Source organism: Eleutherodactylus coqui, chromosome 1, assembly GCF_035609145.1.
Source record: "Eleutherodactylus coqui strain aEleCoq1 chromosome 1, aEleCoq1.hap1, whole genome shotgun sequence".
Classification (NCBI taxonomy): Eukaryota; Metazoa; Chordata; class Amphibia; order Anura; family Eleutherodactylidae; genus Eleutherodactylus; species Eleutherodactylus coqui.
The window spans coordinates 217,697,723-217,719,367 of NC_089837.1; the positions used below are offsets into that span (position 1 = coordinate 217,697,723).

The window sequence follows — 21,645 nt, forward strand, 5'->3', positions numbered from 1 at the left end:
GCTCTCCCCCGCAGCTCCCTGCTTGCCACCGGCACCCGAACCTTTCCTCTCGAGCGGGCATGTACTCGCTCATCTCTAATCATCAACAATTTGAGGTATGCAGATGACACAACTGCTGGCTGAAAGACAGAAGGACCTGATAAACATGATTTTGAAACTTAAGGAAGAAAGTGAACAACATAGGATTGCATTGGGCCGCTCTGCAATGGTTGGCATGAATAAGATCTGGAAAAGCAAAGATATCACTCTAACTACCAAAAGCAGACTAGTCAGAGTCATCGTCTTTTCTATAAGGATGTATGGGTCCGAGAGTTGGACACCAAGGCTGACAGAAGGAGAATCAATGAATTAAAAATGTGATTATGGCTGAAAATTATTAAGAATACCATCGACACCATCAAAATGAATACTAATATGTGCATAAAGCAGTTAGAAGAAGCAGTGCTTGACAGGGAAGCATGGAGAATAGAGATGAGCGAGCATACTAGATAAGGCAAACTACTCGAGCGAGTAGTGCCTTATTCGAGTACCTGCCCGCTCGTCTCTAAAGATTCGGGTGCCGGCAGGGGGCGGGGGAGAGCAGGGAGGAACCGAGAGGAGATCTCTCTCTCCCTCTCAACCCCCCCCCCCCCCCCCTTCCGCTCACCACCGCAACTCACTTGTCACCCACGCCGGCAGCCGAATCTTTAGAGACGAGCAGGCAGGTACTCGAATAAGGCACTACTCGCTCGAGTAGTTTGCCTTATCGAGTATGCTCACTCATCTCTAATGGAGAATGTTCGCCTCGGTCAAAGTCACTTAGAGCCGGACATGACGAAATGGATAGATTATTTGAATGAGTTGTGATAATGCTTTAAATGTCAAACTAATGTTTGCTGTATCTGTACATTAAACAGCAACTCTCCTGGAGATAAGAACATATGGCTGGGAGTTCTTGGATCCAGACCCTTTTTTAGCAACTGATCTCAGTAGCAAATGACATTAGAAGGGGATATTTTCATGAGACAACCTATTTAAGTCACTTTTTGTTGAATGCACCCAGCAATGAATGCATTATCAGAAATCATGGTCATTGGTCCTGTAAGGTAAAGTAAAGTACTGCAGTAGAAAAGTGGAACAAGTTGCTTTGGGACAATTACTTTAATTTTGTTGCACTGCCACTTTGTTATGGATTAGCTGAAACATGTTAATAGGCACTAACTTTATGACCTATAGCATCAATTCACCATGCTTGGGATATACAGGGAACTGTGCCTATTTGTATCTTGGTAAATCAATGTAATGCATTCTTTTACCTTCGATGCTGAATAAACTTCTAAATACAATGGGGCATATTTAACCTGACCGGCATTTCATAAGTAAAGTTATGGCTGTTGTTAAGTGTGCAAAATGTATTAGGAGGTGCAAGTTTAGGGATTACATAGGCTTCAACTATAATAGTATACTGGCATAAATTATATTAAATATGAAGGTCTGCACTGCCACACCCCCTAATGCTAAGCCCAACCACTTTTTGAAAGAGAATTAATGCTCTCAGAATCACAATTTTCAGCACTTGCACCCATTTTGAGACTTTCTGATGGTACAGTTTCCCCGCAAACTAGATAATACATATGCTAGATATATGCCTGGACACGGCTTTACACCAGCAATGCGGAGCGATCAAAAATGTTCCACATCACCTCCAGTCCAACAAATCTGACACAAATAAAAACAACACTATAAAATCAACCACATACAACAGGGGCATTGCATCAAATGTGTCAAAGTCCCTATTCTACTACAGCTGACAAATAGAATATATATTACAGAAAAGGCAAAGGATTATACTCCAACTTAAGGCCCCTTGGCTGTAATGTGTCAAGCTCATATTTCCTTTTGAGTTGAAGGAATTTTAATTCCTTCTTCCTGTCACCACCCCGTACATCTAAGGGCACTGAATCAATGACCTGGAATCTTAGTTGACTGACCATGTGTCCTGCCTCCACAAAATGTTTTGCTACTGGAACATCCATCCTACCAGTGCTTTAATGTTTGGTCATCCTGTTTCTGACCTCTATGATTGTTTCACCAATATTAATATAAAATGGTCCACAAGGACACGTAATCATATAGATTACAAAGGATGACAGGCACGTATATCTGTGTTTAATATGATATATTTTACCAGTGCGAGGATGTGTAAATTTGTTCCCTTTAGCTACATTATGGCACAATGCACATCCCAAACAAGGGAAATTACCTGTTTTTACAGGAGCTGATGTGAATTGTGTCATAACATTTCTAGATGTCTGTTGTGGACTAACTTGCCCTTCAAATTAGCTCCATGGCAATAAGCTATTAAGGGTGGTTGTCTAAATTCTACAATTTCCTCGATGACACCGGGCTAGTGTGGGCCAATGTTTGACTAAAATATGTCTAGTTCTTCCGCTAAGTAGACCAAAGGATGAGACAAAGGGAATGCGAGTTAGGGCCTACTTATTATTCTTGGGTGTCAGAAAAGTCTCCTGCTTTCTTTCTAAATTCCTCCTCATGTTCTCTCTGGTAACCCCTTGAGTAAAATCTATCACACATAGCTGTCAGCCGTTCATCAACGTGTTCCTCATCTACAATGTGCCTGACACACCACATCTGACTACAAGGCAACATCTGTAACATATTGGGAGGATGGTAACTGTCAAATCTAAGCATGTTATTGTGGTCAGTAGGTTTGATGAACAAGCCTGTTTTGAGAGTATGACCGGAATTCATCACTAGGACATCCAGAAACTTCACTTTTTCCTTAGAAAAGGGCATGGTGAATTTCAATTCTGGTATAAATCCATTCAGCTCACTGTGGAATTGTAACAGCTCAGCTTCAGTGGCTGTCCAAATAAAAAAGATGTCATCAAGGTTCAGGATGGGGAGGTATGTATATAGGAGTCTTCAACAAAACTCATGAAGAGGTGGGCATAAGTGGGGGCCATGCTGGACCCCATGGCAGTCCCCTGTTTCTGCCGGTAAAATGCACCATCATATAATAAAAACCTTTTTTGCAAAACAATCGTTAGTAAAGCCATTACAAACTGAATGTTTCTGTTGGACAAATCTGACCTGACCATTTTTTTTCTGGTTGCATCTATACCTATCTCATGACCATTAATGGTATAGAGTGAGGTAACATCAAATAAGCCCAAGAGTGAGTTTTCAGTAATGGGGATCCCCGCAACTTGGATAGAAAATGTGTTGTGTCCCGTATACATGACTTAGATTCTGTAACAAAACCTCTAAGTGCTTTATTGAGAAAACATGACGCATTGTTGAAAAGGGATCCCCTAGCAGATTTTATGGGCCTACCTGGAGGGGCTGTCAAATTTTTATGGACTTTTGGAAGCATATACAGAATTGGCAGAACAGGGAAGGAAGGTAAAAAAAAAGGGAAGGGAAAGAAAATCATAGATTTGTTTATCTATGGCCTCGCTTTCCAAAGCATCATCTAAAATGATTTTAAGACCCGCTCGATAAATTGGAGTAGGATTAGACTTCAATGGTTCATATACGTCAGTGTTGGCCAATTGTGCAAGGATCTCCTTATGATAATAGCAAGTGTCCATAATGACAATAGCTCCTCCCTTGTCAGCAGCTCTGATAGTAATACTTTCAACACTACTGAGACTCTTGAGTATTTCCTATCCTCTCCTATCATGTAAGGAGAAAAAACATTTCAGTCTCAATTTACAAAAGAAGTTCCTACAGTCCAAATCCATCTTGAATTAATTAGTATTTGGTACTGGACAATAGGAGACTCCTTTGGACAACACACCTATCTCAATGTCAGAAAGTACTAAGTGGCCTTAGTCTTTCATTAGGCTGCAAAAAAATAAAGTCATAAATGTATGTACAATATACAGTTATTGGAAGACATAAAAAAGGATACCCAACTATTTTTTGGACTTTACACATCTATGTTTATAGCTGAGATTTAGTTTTGGACTCTGTGTATTCTTTATTGTATATTTCATTTTCTGTATACTACACATATATTTATGAGTGCAGAAAAAAAGGGTCCGACAGCAGCACAAATTGCAAACCCTAGTCAGGGGCTGGGCATAAAATATGCAATATCCGAAGTAGCAAGTGACCGGATCCTTGTCACTGCGAAGAACATATGATGCAGAAAAGAAGGCTTCGGCAGCATCCAAGGTGCAAATTCAGTATTCAAAGTTTTATTTCCCCATCACATATGAACAAGCAAGCAACGTTTCGGCCGTGTTGGCCTTTGTTAATTTGAATGAACATTTTTGCATCAGTAACAATTTTATGATACGTTAACTCTGATTTTGTGGCAATTACAGTATGTCACTTCATTAAAATATTATGCAAAATAAATGCCTAAAAAGTTTCTGGCCCAATTACCTTGTCCACTAGCCATTTTATTATTATATTCAGGGTATAGACTAACATGTTTATCAAATAATCGTTAACCTTTAATTGTGAGGATTATTGTCCATTGAGTTCCAATGTATTAGTTTTCCCGATTTTAGGAATTATAATGGTGTAAGATGCAGTCATACCTACAAATACTTACTAATCAGTTAAAAAATGCTAAACCTAGGAATGAATGCTAAAAGTAAATAGGGGATAATCTTCCCCTTCTGCATGTTCCCAAATAAACAGTCTTGTAGAAAACATGTAGAGAATATGAGTTAACTTTTTGCTAGTTTGGTGATTTATTCCATTTTCTGTTGGTGAACTGCATAGATGGTCGTGCTTAAAATTTTTTTGTCCTACTTCAGACAGGGCAGAGTGCGGAAGCTTCTGGAGCAGCAAGTTGTCTTATAGCCATACAGAATAGTGAGGAGGAGGAAGGGGGACATGGCGTATCTCTTGGGACTCACAGAGAAGAATTCTTTATCTAGTATTTCTCATGGTTTAACCACGTTTGAGAAAACATAGGAGAGGAAGAGATTCTAGGAGAAATTGGGTATTTTCTTATATTTTGTGAATCTTCTTCATTTGCGAATCTTCTTTACCCCACCCCTACATTGGGAGGTAATAGGCTGAACTAGCATGATATATGTCTTTTCTTGGCCTTACATACTAGGTTATGATTTTTTTAAAGCGAAGCTGTCACCTGGTTTATGTTGGCAGATCTGGGTCACTTAAGGCCCATTTACACCAGCTGGTAATTGCTAAAAAAACCGCTAATCTTGATCGTTTTAGCGGTAATCGGTATGTCTAAATGTGCGCCCATTGTGCACTTTTCAGGCAGTGCTAGCTGATCATTAAATTCAAGCTAACCTAAAAATCGCAGTTCACTCTTATCAGACGTTTTCCATGGGGAGTGCTGATAGCATTGTTTCCCTCGGGGAACAAAGGAACTGAAAGCAGATAAGAGCCCTCAGGCTGTTAACTACTTTCAGCTAAAGGCTTCATTTGCACACTAAATTGCTATTAAGTAGCTGAGTAGCTATTTAATAGTTTATGCAAAATGATCGCTCAAAGCTATCACTCAAACTGTCGTTTGAGCGATCTTTCAGCGATCATCATCCCCTTGTAAACCAGCCTTTACAGATGGGACAAATTTTACCTTGATTGTGATAGCATGGCACAGAACATTATCTTAACCCATTGAAAAGGCATTGTTCTCTTTCCTTAACACAACAAAACCTAAAGCTTAAGTTTAAATACACAGCCCTGATAGCACAGTACAGGCCAAGGCTGTAGTCTTTCATATTCATGAGCTCCAGCTCCTCCTAAATTCCTTAAGAAGACGGATTGCTTTTTTCCTATACTATGCATGGAAAAAATGTGGCCCAATGAGGATTGAAGGTATGCACATGGCATTGAGCAGACTATGTGCTTGGCTCATGCTTTTGTACAGAACACATGGATTTTATGGTAATAATACAGTTAGGAAGGGCGCCTCAGATAGAAATAAGAGGACTAGCCTGGTCTGGACACCTGGACCTGGGATCGGGTCACCAAGTACCTCACCTGTGGTCCCAGACGACAATATGGCTTATTCCTATGCTAGGAGGCATCCAATAGATGGAGAACTGCAGAAATTGCAGGGTGCCCAACAGGCTCCCCAGAACATGAAACAAAGCAAAATGCAAACAGTAAAAAATTCTGCCCTCAAAGAGAAACCATACAGTGTTCAGCATGGAATAGACACCTTCAAAACATTCAGGGTAGACGAGGCAGAAAACTTACTTTGAAGGAGGGGGATATGATCACAGAAGCCCCCTCCTACTGATAGTACACCGTTCATAGGTTAACCATGCAAGGGAAGTAATCCCATGGGTAACATCCACTGATTAGGAGTAAAATATTTTTTAAACCATAATTGTCGGTTACAAGTGTCAGCAATGCGTTTCAGTGCACAGGGGCACCTTTATTAAGCCATCACAGACAGTAAGAAGATATACATTAATATAGAAAATAAGTTACCTATAGCAGTCCTACAAAAATTTCAGGAGAGTGTCTACCACTCATTTAGGGGGGAGGGGGTCACCGAATAGCATAGGGGAACGTGATCATACAGCACGGCCGCAGTCCTCCATGCGGGTCACACAGTGGAACTCATGTTGATGGCATCATCGACATCAGCTCCGTCGTCTTAGTGCAGCCCTGCTACATAATAGGGCACATAACGGGCAATCTAAAGGCTGGCTATTAATACTATATGTCTGGCGCGTTCCTAGGCACCACATAAATCTGGTGACCTATTCCAATTAATTGGCTTCCTATACATTTGGCTCAAGTATGCGTGTAAGATACTTGGAGACTATTAGTCCAGTTGGCGATAATGATTGATATGAATGGTGACAATTTGTACAAAGCAGAGAAATGTATTGGGGCTATGTTGGGAACAAGAAATTTAATCTAAAAAATTAATATACAAAAAGCTTTAGAAATAAACCATTTGGTATATCCAAATAACTGTTTTGTTTTGAATGGACAATGTAAGTTGAAGTCATACATCCTGTACTGGAATACATATATATATGTGTGTGTGTATATATATATATATATATATATATATATATATATATATATATATATATATATATATCGTGACAACTTGGGATCATTGGCTCACATCACAGGAAGACACCAACAGGTTAAAATCCAATTTCTTATTCATTTTGCACCTTTACAGCAACATCAGCTTGCTTCAGCACAGCTCTTGGCAATTAACTCAAATGTCCTTTTGCTTCAGGTTTAAACAATGAGTTTAACTGTGGTTCTCACCTACTTTCTAGGGCAGCTTCACACAGCTTTCCTCAGGACACGTCCTACACCACTTTCCTGAGGCACATGATCAGTCTCTCTGGGTCCAGGTTTCTTCCTCTCGCTCTGACTCTCAGCCCAGGTCCCTTTCTCTGGACCTCTCTTAGGCCTCCAGCCCACTTCTCCCTGAATGTAGCAGGAACTGAACCCTTTATCCTACTTTCTGCCACACCTATGGGTGTATTCCCCCATCTCAGGCACCAGAAAGCTTGTCTATAGCCCCCAACAGGCCAATCCGTGTACTGCATCTCTACTATATATATATATATATATATATATATATATATTATTATTATTATTACTTTTTTAATGGCTTATCATAAATTCTAAGCTGCTGTGCACATTTTTTGACTGTGGCAATGTCCAAACAGTGAAACAGGTGTATCGAAAAGGTTCTTCTTTTCTTGGGTTTTCAATTGTAAGTCTCATTTGTTGCTTTTAAAAGGTTAAGTTCACACAGTATACGACTGTACATGTTTTTGAAGTTTTTAGCCAAAGTCAAAAGTGCTTTCTAAAGTGAGAATAAGTAAGACTCATACTTCTAATTTTGTATCTACCATATTATATTTGCAAGACCTCAGCACCCCTGAACTTTAATAATTATAGAACCCCATGGTGAGCTAAGTTGAGTTCAGTACAACAGTGGGCCCTAGTTGTTATATTCATATTACAGCTAAAATGTGGCCATATTGTGGACGTGTAAGCCAGCCTTAGTTACTTCTGTTAAATGAATCACCCAACTGCATAAAAGTATATACAGGATCAATCTTGTGTATGTCACTTCCATAATCATATGCTTTGGGCCTTTTGTGCTATTGGGATTAGTACATGAAGTGAACACACACTCTACTGAAATACAAATGTCCATTTATGCGCTTTTTTTCAGTCCTTCTCAGGAATGTAGTAGTCACACAGAAAATGTAGCGTTGAGCTCACAGGACATCACTATTAAAAACATTTTGCAAATAACTTGAAATTTGCTTTAAAACAGCCATGTAATTTGTATAGAAACAGGATATAATCTTGACGATTCCATACAGCACATATAGTACACAGAATATATACTCAAATTCTACTTTCTTTTAGAACTGCCTGCATAACACCTATGGACGATACTGTGATTACTGTCTACCAGGCTTTTATGGGAATCCAACTGATGGAACAGATGAGGACTGTCTGCCATGTGCTTGTCCTATGAGCATAGCCTCTAACAAGTAAGTGTTAATAATACTCAGAATCTGCAGCTGAAATATTCCTCTCAGATCTCTCATGTTTGATCAGTGCTAGCAGAACATGTACTGACAGGTGATACAAATGTAAAATATAGCATATAAATGGTTGTTGGTCTTTGTAGTGCGGCAGGAAACTAATCTCCTTTCAAACTCCACAGTTTCACAGCCATTTCTGAAGAAGGGACTGCATCCCTGAAATGCATTAATATTGACTGTTTTTAATTAACTATTTAATAAAGAAGACACGTTAATTATTCGCTGTAACGTGCTCTTTTGAATATAAGAATTGTGCATTTTAACCCCATAATTCTTAATATTTCCTCCGGTCTAATTACCGTGTCCTGTTCCACATAGTTGGCGATTAGTGGACAAGCAACTCCTTATTCTGTCTCCACACATAAGATTAATTTCTCTATCCACAGTTTCAATAGAAGTTGCTCAATTCCACTCTCTCTCTCTCTCTTTATTGGATTCTTCCAACCTTTGACATAGGAAAAACAGACAAACTAAATTTTGCATTTTGTAACCAAATATTCAAATCAAAGGCCCACTTAGAATCGACAAAGACAAACCATAGAACAGACACCCCCTTTAAAAATAAAAGTTAGCTTTTTTTCGCACACTTAAAAACAGGGAAAACAGAAACCCTAAGAAATTGCTGTGAATTTTCTACATAAACATGGTAACTGCCCAGAAAAGGGCAACCCTATTCTCCAACCTCTCCCTGGAAATCCCTACAATTATGATGACAATGTACAGGTCAAAATAATTACACTGGACAACAAAAATGCACTTTAACTATTTTAAGAAATAAAAAAATCTCAAACTACCCTAATTTTGGGTTGAGTAACATTAAAATATTGTATATTAGCTCTGTTTTTTAAGATATACTATTCTCAAATCAAAATACTAAAAATGTGTTATGAAGTTCTTTCTGTTCTCAAAATAACTAAACTACTCTAATTTTGGGTCAAGGAAAATGAATGTGACATTATACTTTGTTTAGTGGGCCTAACTCTGGTTTTATAGATACACTGACTTCAAATAAAGTGCTTGTCCTGATCTCCCAACTGGATGCCGAAATATTGGCCATATGCAGCCTATATGATTGGAGTAATTCAACGTTTCTGGGCAGAAAATGTCCCCTCACCACACATGTAACAAAACTTTTCAGAAGAGTTTTTACAATTACGTGGCATCCTGGATTCTAACCTGGAATTACGAACAAAACCAAGTTGGAGAACACTTAATTGCACTTTTTAATTGTAATATATACACAGCTATTCTAAGATTTAAGCATTTCAGTATCTGCTTTACATTTTAGTTATTCAACTATTTTACTATGTATACTTTTGTTTATTTAATGATTTCACTCATCTAACCTTGTGGATCTGAATAAAGGTATATATATTTAGCTTAAATGGGCTACATCTCAGAGCCAAGAGCTAACTCCAAGTTTTCAATGTCATTTTCGTTTCTTCCACGATGAAATGATTAAGAAATACCTACCTTCAAGTCGGAAAAAATTTCACTGTTGACCAGTGTTATTAATTAAAGAGAAGGGAAGAAAAAACAGAGCAAAAAGATTTGCAGATTTGGACCTCATAAACATAAACAACTGCATTGCAAACCACAATGCAAGGCCATATTAGGCACTGCACTGTGAACCATGTATTTCAGTATTGTGCTCAGTTTGTTGTATTATATTCCTCTGTAGGAACACTAGAAGCCAATGAAATTCTAATCCAATATACAGCACCTGAGTGATAATAAAAAGAGCATAACAATAATGATGCTTCCATAGGAATGTATTATTACAGTATCAATATCACAAGATTCTCTATTACGGTAATAAACAAAAGTCCTTGGTCAAACAAAAAAAAAAAAAAAGGCAAAGCAAGCAATCAATTGTGAAAATATCTGTGCAGTAACTATGTCCTTCAAAACACTAAATGAATAAACACATGAAATAAGATAATAGCAGATGTTTACAACTGAATCATCTTCTGTGCTTGATATGATGTGCTACGGGTCACATACAACATTTCTTTCATTTTTGTTATTCATACAAAGCAGCGAGGATGTCTTGTTGAATTTTCGCTAGTTTAGTGTTCTGACGTTGAGCAGTAGTTGTCAAGTGTCCCATTACCACCTGATTTGCACAAATATCACGTAAGTAACTAAAAACACGCGCTTGCTTTTGCATCTAATATTTCCCTAATTTTGTTATCCAAACACAAAGACTAAACTACAGGATTATGAATAATAAATGCACAAGAAATGTTACTCAAACATTTATTTTTCATTATTGTGCTTGTCAAACACAAATGGATTGATTTACGTCCTAGACATTGTAAAAGGGTGCACTGACCTGCATCACCAATAAAAAGACAGCATGCCGGTGCTCTATAAACACTGCTAAATGGCTAAATTAAATGATTGTGTTTAACTTCCTCCATACATAGCAATCATATTTGATATTTTGAGGCTAATGCACTTCTATAATCAATGATCCAAATAAAAAATGTCAGGCTTTAGAAATCTCTCACTGATCCTATTTTTGTTATACCAGCTGGATAGCAAACCACTAAGTAGTGCAGCCAATGGATTTCTATGAGATTTTTTTATATATACCAACCCATGTCATACATTTTCCTTCTGTAAAAATTGATTAGTAAACAAGAACAAATGAAAGTTCTTCAAACACAAGTATTCCCTTGGCCTAGAGAAAAGCACAGCAAGAAGACACAGTCCCGCCACTTGCCTTCCTTCTCCCATCTCATATCCTCTTAGAAAAAATTTCCCTTCTATGAAAAGTCTAAGTGGCAATGTGCTACTTTTAGAGATGAGCGAGCATCCAAATGCTCGAGTCCACGTTATTCGAGTCAAGCTTTTCGTAAAATTCGAGAGTTCTACTCGAGTAACGAATCCCATTGACTACAATGGGGACTCAAGCATTTTTGTATGTGGGACGCCGGGTGCCGAGCTTTTTTTTCCCCCTAGGTTCGTCTCTCTCTCTCTCTCTCTCTCTCTCTCTCCCCTGCCTGCCAGACAAAAAAATTGCCAATGACGCGCATTGTGTCGCAGCAGGGATTGGCCAAAACGGGCACGTCACAGCGGGGAGGAGCCAAAAACTGGAGCGGGGTCGAACACGGCTTGATGCTCATTTGAGTAACGAGCACCATTGAGTTCGCTAATACTCGAACGAGCATCAAGCTCGTCAGAGTATGTTCACTCAACTCTAGCTACTTTGTGTTCCTTTAGTGCAGTTGCAAGAAGGGAAATCTACAGGTTAAAAAATTCAAAGGCTCACTTACTTTTTCTCTTTGCACTGTTGATGTTTACTCAGTGCGCTCATTAAAAGACATGAATGGTCCAACTGTTGTGAGATTAATTTATGTTTATCTATTATCATGATTTGGATATCAATTAGTTGACATTTTGTTAGTAATCAGTGCAAAAATCCAGGTAATTCCAAAGTGTTCACTTACTTTTTCTTACAACTGTACATGAAACAGGAGTCAACTATTAACTAAAACTTCTGTTGCAAGGCTTGCGTTTTGTTTAGTAGACACAGTTCTTTGTTTTTCACAAATAAAGATGACTGAAACTGTGCCAATTTATCAACTTGCTGATTAACCTCCATTGTCTTACATGGTTGTTCTATGGCACTATAATTGGTAATAAGGGAAATTCATTGCCCCATAGGGAGTCTGGAGGATTTCCTAATCTGTAATTACTAAAGGAAAGTCATTTGTTAAAGTTTAGTTTTAGGAATCTTGCTGTATTTTGCAGTTTTAAAAACTGTTAATTCTTTTGTATGATATACCTGACCTGTGTCTGTCATTTATATTACTGATCAATTTAACCAGTGGAAGGAATGATTATGAAAAGTTGTCATGCATAATTTATAGAACCCTGAACACAGCAGAATTTCACCCAAGCACACAGAATATATGTATAAAGGGTGTCTTAAAAGTGTGGAAATACCCATATAGAATGAAAACTGTTTGGCAGATGGTGATTCAGTTTTGTTTTGTTTTATGGAAATGGCACATCAAGATAGTCTCTGACAATGCATTTGCAATGAGGCGGGGCACTATCTTGTTGGAAGAATTCTGGAAATGTTTTGTCGTCTGACAGCAATGATGGAAACATGTCTTCGTCTAACAACCTTGTGTAACTGTCTGCTCTTAATGTTTCCTCAACGAAGAAGGGGTCCACACACACCACACCATTAGGTGAAGCAACCATGTTAGATTAGTCTAATGAGGATTTATGCCTAACCAGTATCGGTGATTCTGTTTGTTAACCTCACTATTCACAAATATATTTGCTTAATCAATGAACAGCATTGGATAGGGAAAACGACCATTTATCTGAAATCGCTGTGTCACCCATTCTGCAAATTGTATCCAACGGTCTGGGTTGCCCTCCATCAGGTGTTGCAACATCTGCAATTTGTAAGGATTAGGGATGAGCGAGTATACTCGCTAAGGCACTACTCGCTCGAGTAATGTGCTTTAGCCGAGTATCTCCCTGCTCATCCCTGAAGATTCGGGAGCCGCCGCGGCTGACAGGCGAGTCGCAGCGGGGAGCGGGCGGAGAGAGGGACAGAGAGATCTCCCCTCCGTTCCTACCTGCTCTCCCCCGCAGCTCCTCGAATCTTTATGGACGAGCAGGGAGATACTCGGCTAAAGCACATTACTCGAGCGAGTAGTGCTTTAGCGAGTATACTCGCTCATCCTTACTAAGGATGCTATTTATGTGTACATATGCAGGCACAGCTAACCCCACATTCTTAAGACAGTTAGGGCTCTTGCTGAATGAGGTCAGAAGAGTGTTTACTGATGCTTTATCAGTAATGTTTTTTGGTTGTCTAGATTTTGGTTGATCAGCAACAGAACCTGTTTCTTGGAATTTGGAAAGAAATTTGACAAATGCAGTCTGGGTAATGGGAGGTCTTCTTGGATGAATTCTCCTTCAATGACACGTGTTTCATTCACCTAACACAAGGATGATCTCAACACGTTGTGTTTGGGATAATGCCATCATTCACATTGCCTTTAATGAAGAAAAATTGCCATGCTAACACAACAATGAATAAGGTTATGTTAAAAAGAAGCACACCATTGGTTTTCCAGTGAATTTCTCTGTGAGTCTGACATTTACTCTCCTAGTGGAAAAAATAGAGTTGTATCTAAATTCAAAATGGTCGTCATGTTGGTGACATAGCCAACAAGTTTCCACTTTCCCCTGCAGCTTGTATGGAAAATGGCATCACTGTCTACTAAACTATTTTCATTCTCTATGGGTGTTTCTACACTTTTGCCACATCCTGTCAGATATTGCTGCAAAATTGTGCGCTTTGTATTCCAGCAGATGTGGAATAATAGATAACATCATAGACAATATGTTTGGATATCAGTAAGGGCTCGGTCACACGGGCTTTTTTGGTCCGATCTGCAGACGCGCTTGCAATCTGCAGATCTATAGATCCAATGCATGCAAATGGGAGCAGGCACATGTCTGTTTTTTATGCGGATGTGCGATAAATTATAGGACACAACGATTCGCAGAATGTGCCTATCTGCGTTCTGCGATTCCTTGTGTTCTACATACTTGCTCAATCAGGCCGGCGGCAGCAGCGCCGACCCCATTGAGAACATATACTAAAGATCTTTCTCCTCTGCCACAGTTGTAACAGCTGTTATTCAATAGCTGAGAGCTGCCTTTGATTGGTCTCTCTGCGCTCAGCCAATCAGAGGCAGCACTCACCCATTCATGAATGGGTGAGTGAGAGCTGCCTCTGATTGGTGAGGACTGTGACCAATCAGAGGCAGCCCATTCAGCAGGCGGGGATTTAAAATCCCCGCCTGCTGAATGCTACAGAGAGCAGTTCAGGAGAACTGCTGGCCGGACGCGGCTGAACTCCGGCTGCAGGAAAAAGGTGAGTATACTTTTTTTTTTTTTTTTTACACATTTTCAGGATGGTTTTCAGGGAAGGGCTTATATTTTAAGCCCTTCCCCGAAAATTCATCCAGCGCTTGCCGGCAGCCCATTGCTTTCAATGGAGCCGGCTGTATTGCCGGCTCCATTGAATTCAATGGCAAACATCGTTCTCCTCTGCCACAGCTGTGGCAGAGAATAACGGGCAGCGCTCCTTTGATCGGGGCCCATTCGCTGAAAACGCTGCTAGGTGCAGATTTTTCAGCGAATCATCGGCCCCGGTCACGCGCATCCGTTATGCGATCCGCAAATCGCGGGAAAAAACACCTGTGTGACTTAGGCCTAAATCTGTTTAAAGAGTATCTGTATGGTACTGTTGTTTGAGAAGGTCACACATGTATCTGCGATTCTACTGTATGTTATATCCCAGATATAGCATAAGATAAAGTGTTGCATATAACGTTTTCTGTTCTTTCCCTGTCAGATTAAAAACCACACTATTTGCAGTAATATTTGGCATGCGTTTCCTTGTGCAGTACTGTGGATTGCATTGTACTATGACAATGGGCTCTCCCATTCCATAAGCACCATGTTATGTTGTGCTCCTGGGACCTGTAGATCTATGCATTTCCAGGAGTACACTTCCACAAGTGTGCGATGGTTGAGCTGGCTGTGTGTGGAGTTCTCCAGCCAGCGAATCACCACTGGTCTGCTGCAAATAAATGCCAGCCCCTCTGACTAGAGAGTGCTGGTCATTTATTCCTTTTGCTATTTTCCTCATTCCCTCTCAGAACCCTGTTTTTTGGAGTCACACATGTTCTACTGTGATATTGCTGGCTTGCACAAGGTTCTGGGTGTAATTCCCTGTTTGTTGGTGTGAACAGCAATGTGTTCAGTGTCTGTGTAGGTGACCAGACACTTGGTGGGATTAGCTCCCTGTTCAAGGTGTGTGTCCCTTGTCTGTTTGTGCATGTGAATGGTGTCCTGTTCAACTTATATGTTGTATACCATCAATTGTGACTTAGGCCCCTAGGTTCCAGCATGGGATGTCCCTACTGGGACAATCACCCAACTTTCAGGCAGGATTATTGGGATTAAATTGTCTTGTTAGAGTATGGACTGACAAGACAACGAGGACCCTTGTCGTGGGCTCGTGAGCTTAAGTATCTTGATTAAAATATGAACCAATACCTTGTATGTACTTTAGTTATTCCACCTGCTTATGCTTGTTGGTATTCTAGGTAAGTGTTTTGGTGTTTGTTAGTCATTGCTGGATATCTGCTGACAAGTGCTGTTTGCAGTTCACTTTGCTATGGTATTCAGAGTGTATGCATGTGCCATTCCTATCTCCTTTCTTTCCCTCCTACCCTTATTTGGGTTGTGTCCCTGCAGTTCGTTATCCCTACGGCCTGCACAGATGTAACATAATGATCAGCCTCCTATTGGCGTTCGTGCTGAGCATGGTGTGTCTTACGTTTAGGGCAAACGTGACACTCCAACCCTAAAACAGTAATGTGGGCTAGCCTGAAGATTACAAATCTGTATATACACTTACATCCCAGTGATCTAAGGCTGCATCAGCTATGCCTGCACAATCACTTTGTGGAGTATAGATAAGATTAAATAGATACAGTTCTGTAGAAATGCCCGGGATTAGAGACAAATCCAGTCCAGGAATTTCACCTCTGAAATGTTGATCATAGTATTAATAAAGTGTGCCACTCATTTGTTCCTTCACTGAGGAACCCAGCAGTGGACATTTAGGTAGATTGAAAGCTTACTTAGGGCTCCTTTGCACTAGATTTCAGCTTGCAATCAGGCTTTCCATCTATTTCTACCAATTTTGGAGTAGAAAGATGGATTTAAAAAATAATTAAATGCCCCCCCCTGTAAAAAAAAAAAAAGAACAACAAACAAAGTTTTCAGCTTGCTTCTATTCTATCCTATTAGGTTTCTGTTTGTTAATAGAACAAATAGTGCAGTGTGCAGTGCTATTTGTTTAGTAAAAAAACAGAAACTTAATGTAACAGAAGCAAGCTGAAAACTTTCCATTTGCTGTCCTTTAAAAAAAATAAAACAATGAAATCAGTGGTGTAGGAAACTATTTAATTAAGTTTTAATTCCGGCTTTCTACTCCAAAATTGGAACAAAGAGATGGAAAGCCTGGAAATACTAGTGTGAATGAGCCTTTACTTGCACACCAAAATAATGACAAGCCTCAAAAAGGTCCTACAACTATGTCATTTAGATCAACATAACTAACTAAGACTATATATATCAGGTCTCCTTCAGTATGATTCTATACTATGGATAAATATATATTAATTCAAGTACATTAGGCTTCTCTGGGTAGAGCAGTCTCTCATGTACTGAGGTTTATACTGTTCTTCACTGCTTATAGTGCTACAGTATAATGTACATGGACTCTATCACAATAATTCTAGAAAATTCTAATCCATATTGATACTCTTTTAATTCCTAATGTTGTGAATATTTTCCGTTCTAATGAAACTATTGTCACTTTTCATTGAAGCTCAGCCACACCGTATATTCTGGCAATGGCCTCCAGGGCACAGACAAGCAGCTGTACATTCCTGCTTATTCACTAGTGAACAAGATCTGTGACAGTCTAAAGTAAGCCCCATCATAACATGCCATTGGGATGCTGCCACTCACTGTACTATATCCAGTGTCGGCAGAAATAGTAGAGTCATTCCAGCAACTATTGGCTGGAGCCAAAGCTAAATGTGTGTGTGTGTGTCCAAGGCAGAAAGCGTCTTCCTGGGTCTCCATGTTTATAGAGTAATGAATTCTGAAGAACAAGTGCAACTATGCTAACAACCTTTCTAATCTTCTCTTTCCTTCTCTCTTGTTTTACCTATGGTCAACAACAAAGTTTTAGTCCAACATGCCACTTGGATCCATCCCATGGATTAGTTTGTGACGCCTGTCCTCCTGGATATACAGGGCTGCGCTGTGAACGGTAAGAACTGCCTCTAACATTCATATTGTCATACCTCTAAGTGGAAAGCAGAAGTTGATTTTAATGGGCTGAATTAAGTTGTATTCTTTAGTTTGTAACTTTAGTAATGAGTAGATTAGACATCCAGAGTGCTGGGATGCTGAGTTTGTCGTTTGACACAATCCACGATATGTTATTTGTAGTTTTACATAGAACTGCGAGTGAACCAACTACATTATGTAAAGTAAAGGGGCTGCTGCATGCAAGTTCTGAGTAAACGATAAATTCAGTTTGATCTCACAGTATTACTCTTACCGTATTCATATTTGTGTTTATTGGTACTTTTCAATGTATGTGTAGTGACATAACAGATTTATAGCTATGTGACAATCTCAATTTGCTCCTAAAGGAAGTGCTTATATCATCCAGATCAGATAGGGTTGCACATATAAAAGTAACATACTCAACAGTTATTCCTTATATTTAAGCATAGAAGCAAGGGCTCCTGTGTGGTGACAGTGTATTATGTGTATAATACACTGTACTGATCTGCCACAGGCGCCCATGTTACCACTCACACATATTGTGTGAAATATGTGCACAAGAAAGATTGTAGCATGTTCTATTTTGGCGCCTATTATGCACACATACATGTCAAGAACGAGTTCATGCCGATTGGAGGTGTGCAGCAAGTATGCAATGTCATTGTGTACTTGCTGTGTGCTGCCTCGTGCGGCATACAGTGAGTTACACCTGTGTAAAGCAGCCCTTAGACTGCTTTCACATCTGCGTTAGGGTTCAGAGTTTCGTCTCTCTGCTACGTTTTTATTGATGGAAAAATAATGTTGCAGATTACGCTATTTTCCTGTCCAAAATGTTTTTGGAAACCACTTTGAAATCAATGGGAATAAAAGCTGATCCGTTTTCCATTTTATTTCAGTGTCTCTTCTCCAAAAACACAGTAGAGACAGAAGCCCTGAACTGAGCTCTAACCCAGATGTGAAAGCAGCCTAAGGGCTCCTTTTCACGGCCGTGTTCGATCCCATTGATTTCAATGGGTTTCTTCACATTTATGTATTTTTCATGCGCATTTTGGCAGCACAATAAAAACCCTACTTTTCTACACATTTGCAGCCTAAAGGTCCCCATAGAAGTCAATGGGGGTGCAAATGCACACAATGTGCAAGATGATGCATAATACACTACATAATTTTGCTGGAAAAAGAAGACATCTGGAATTAATTAGCCATTTCAAGGGGTGTGTCTTGTTTGCTACATACAAATGAATATGCCCTGTGGGCCTAAAAAGTATAGTAAAATACACCGATACGTGTGCAAAAAAACATCATTGATTCTACAAAAACACAGCGCTGAGGCGTGCGCAAATGGACATACACTCAGGTGCAGGGGCCCTGGATCTAAGTAAGCCTGGATTAACCCTCTCGCAGCGCTCCCAGCATTCGCTTGTTTGGGGGAAGCTCATGAATCTTGCTTTAAAGCAGTATATTTTAAGCCTATTCTAACTTTAGAGCTACAAACTCTCAAAAGCAACAGCTGAAATAAACATCTCCGCAGGTCGTATTTCATTTGCAAACTTCTTTTGGTTCTGTGTTATAAATGTAACAATTCGACTGAAAGCTAAAAAAGGGTCAGAAAAGCATCTGGGAATCTGGGACTGTAAAAATATGTTTATTTTTTATCTACCTAGTTACTTTACTGTACTGTGTGAACTACTGTAGCCGTTACTTGGAAAGTCTGGCAAATTATGTTTTTCAAGTTACTGAGTTTCCAGAGGCTGTAAGGCTTTGAAGATTAAACAGGTTCTATACTTCTTACAAACATGGCTCAGATAACGGAGTATTAAAACTTTTCTAATGCCCTTTGCACATCCATATCCCAAACACAGCCTGCAACGTTGTGCTCAATACAGTCTTATAGATTATTGTGCATCATATTACTGGCCATGGTGCACGTAGTCTCGTACATGAAATCTGAATGTGTAATGTAATAAGGCACATGCATAAAAATTGTTTTTGCTGGTGTTATATTTTTTATTTTTCTATAATTGGTAAAAATTTTCATTCACACATGAATCCTATTCTCAAAAATTGCACACAGATATATGAGAATTTGACACAAACTTTAAGCTGCACCCATTCAAAATTAAACACGGAGTTAGCAAACATAACATATTGCAGTTATCCTCCTTTGTGGTGGACAGTTTAAAATCTTCCTATAGGCCTCCTTCCCACGAGCGTGACGGGCTCCGCCGCGTAATATTACGCTGTGAAGCCCGTCACGGCGCCCCCCAGAGCCCCTATACTTACCTGCGGGAGATAGCGTGAAATCGCTTCCCCGCCCACCGCCGCCGCGTCACCGCCCGTCACCGCCCACCGCCGCCGCGTCACCGAGCGTGTCACGTGACGCGGCCGGCCGTGTCACGTGACGCGGCCGGCCGCGTCATTTGGCGTCATATGACGCACGGCGGTGGGCGGGAAAGCGTTTTTTCACGCTATCTCCCGCTGGTTACAGCGGGAGATAGCGTGAACGGACGGCTTCCATTGACTGCAATGGAAGCCGTCAGTGCGTACAGCCCGTCCTCACCCGCAGAAAATAGAGCATGCTGTGGGTGAGGACGGGAGAAATCGCGGTGCGTAATTCCGCGGTGGAATTACGCATTGTGAGCATTGTGCTATTAGGTTCAATAGAACCTAATAGCTGCGGGCAACGCAGCGGATTTTCGCCGCGAATTACGCGGCGGAAATCCGTTCGTGGGAAGGAGGCCATAGACTGACATGACTGGCCAAATGTATGGTAAAAGGATGCTCTAGTTATCATGCAGCCCCAACTTCATGTAGCTCAATCCTCGTCCCCAATATATTTTCCCTAACAAACGTGTTGCAGTCATAGGCACCACGTCAAAAACAAATATTTCAAATAAAGGACACTATAAGCCATTCTAGGAACATTTCCTTGAACCATTGCTACAAGCATGTACATCATGACCACTGTATACAGTAAAAGAGCCATAGTGCTTATTATAATCAGGCGCATTTACAAATTCTACTATCCTTTTAAGCGGTATGCCAGTAGGAAATAAAGCATGTGCACAATATTCCCCAAGGAAGAGTACATCTATTGGAAAAAATATTGCAGCTATTGCACTTCTCCACATCAGGCAAAGCACGCAGGGTGGTTTTACATCTGCATTGGGGGTTCAAATTTCCTGTTCTGTTTGGGGAGCAAGAAAGGGGAATCCCCTGGCCAAATGGCTCTCTCTTAGGACAGAACTCAATAGCGCAGAACGGAAAACATTGACTATAATTGGGTCTGTTCAGTTTCCGCTCAGCTGCCTGGCATTCTGGTATTTTGTGCCGGAACTGCAACTGAACCTCTGACTGGATGTTCCAATGGAGCTGTGCAACTGTCCTTAGCTAGGCAATATGTTCAGAATTATAATAGTCCTGCTACTTTGTAACATTGTGTGTGTTGTGCTGTCCCATGTGTCCTATAAGGCCACTTTCACATGTGCAGGATCTGCTGCTGAATTTCCACTGCATGAATAACAGCAGAAAATCTGCAGCATTTACAGTGCAAGACAAGTAATCCCCTTTTAAATGGTGCAGAGTTGGCCACCATGGAATTCTTGCGGAATTACTGCAGGAATTCTGTTGCAAAATGCCTGCAGCAATTGTACGTGAGAAGGTAGGCTTATACTGCATATTGTGCCGCCCTTACTACTGCACTTCCTGTGCTGCCCTAGGGGTCAAAATATTGTGCCTGCTGTACTCACTTGTAAAGTGCTTGCTGTGGCCCATTCCTTGTACTGTGCCTCATTGACTCAATTTCATATTAAAAGTAATCACAGAAGTCAAAATATCATTGACTCTGTTAGTTTACTCTCCACGGACAAAAAGGTTACTATAGAAAATAATTTCAACACTAGACTAGAGATGAGCGAACGTACTCGTCCGAGCTTGATACTCGTTCGAGTATTAGCGTGTTCGAGATGCTCGTTACTAGAGGCGAGCACCACGCGCTGTTCGAGTTACTTTCACTTTAATCTCTGAGACGTTAGCGCGCTTTTCTGGCCAATAGAAAGACAGGGAAGACATTACAACTTCCCCCTGCGACGTTCAAGCCCTATACCACCCCCCTGCAGTGAGTGGCTGGCGAGATCAGGTGTCACCCGAGTATATAAATCGGCCCCTCCCGCGGCTGGCCACA

General features: G+C 40.3%; 1 protein-coding gene across 7 annotated transcripts in view; it reads left to right on the top strand.

Annotated features, from left to right (window-relative positions):
* Positions 1-21,645, top strand: part of LAMA2 (laminin subunit alpha 2) — an 834,596-nt gene that overhangs the window by 429,277 nt on the left and 383,674 nt on the right. For all 7 annotated transcript variants that reach the window (XM_066605535.1, XM_066605537.1, XM_066605536.1 and 4 more), the window contains exons 17-18: positions 8,362-8,489; positions 17,353-17,439. In XM_066605535.1, the coding sequence (XP_066461632.1) occupies positions 8,362-8,489; positions 17,353-17,439 (215 nt within the window). The remainder of the gene's footprint in view (positions 1-8,361; positions 8,490-17,352; positions 17,440-21,645) is intronic.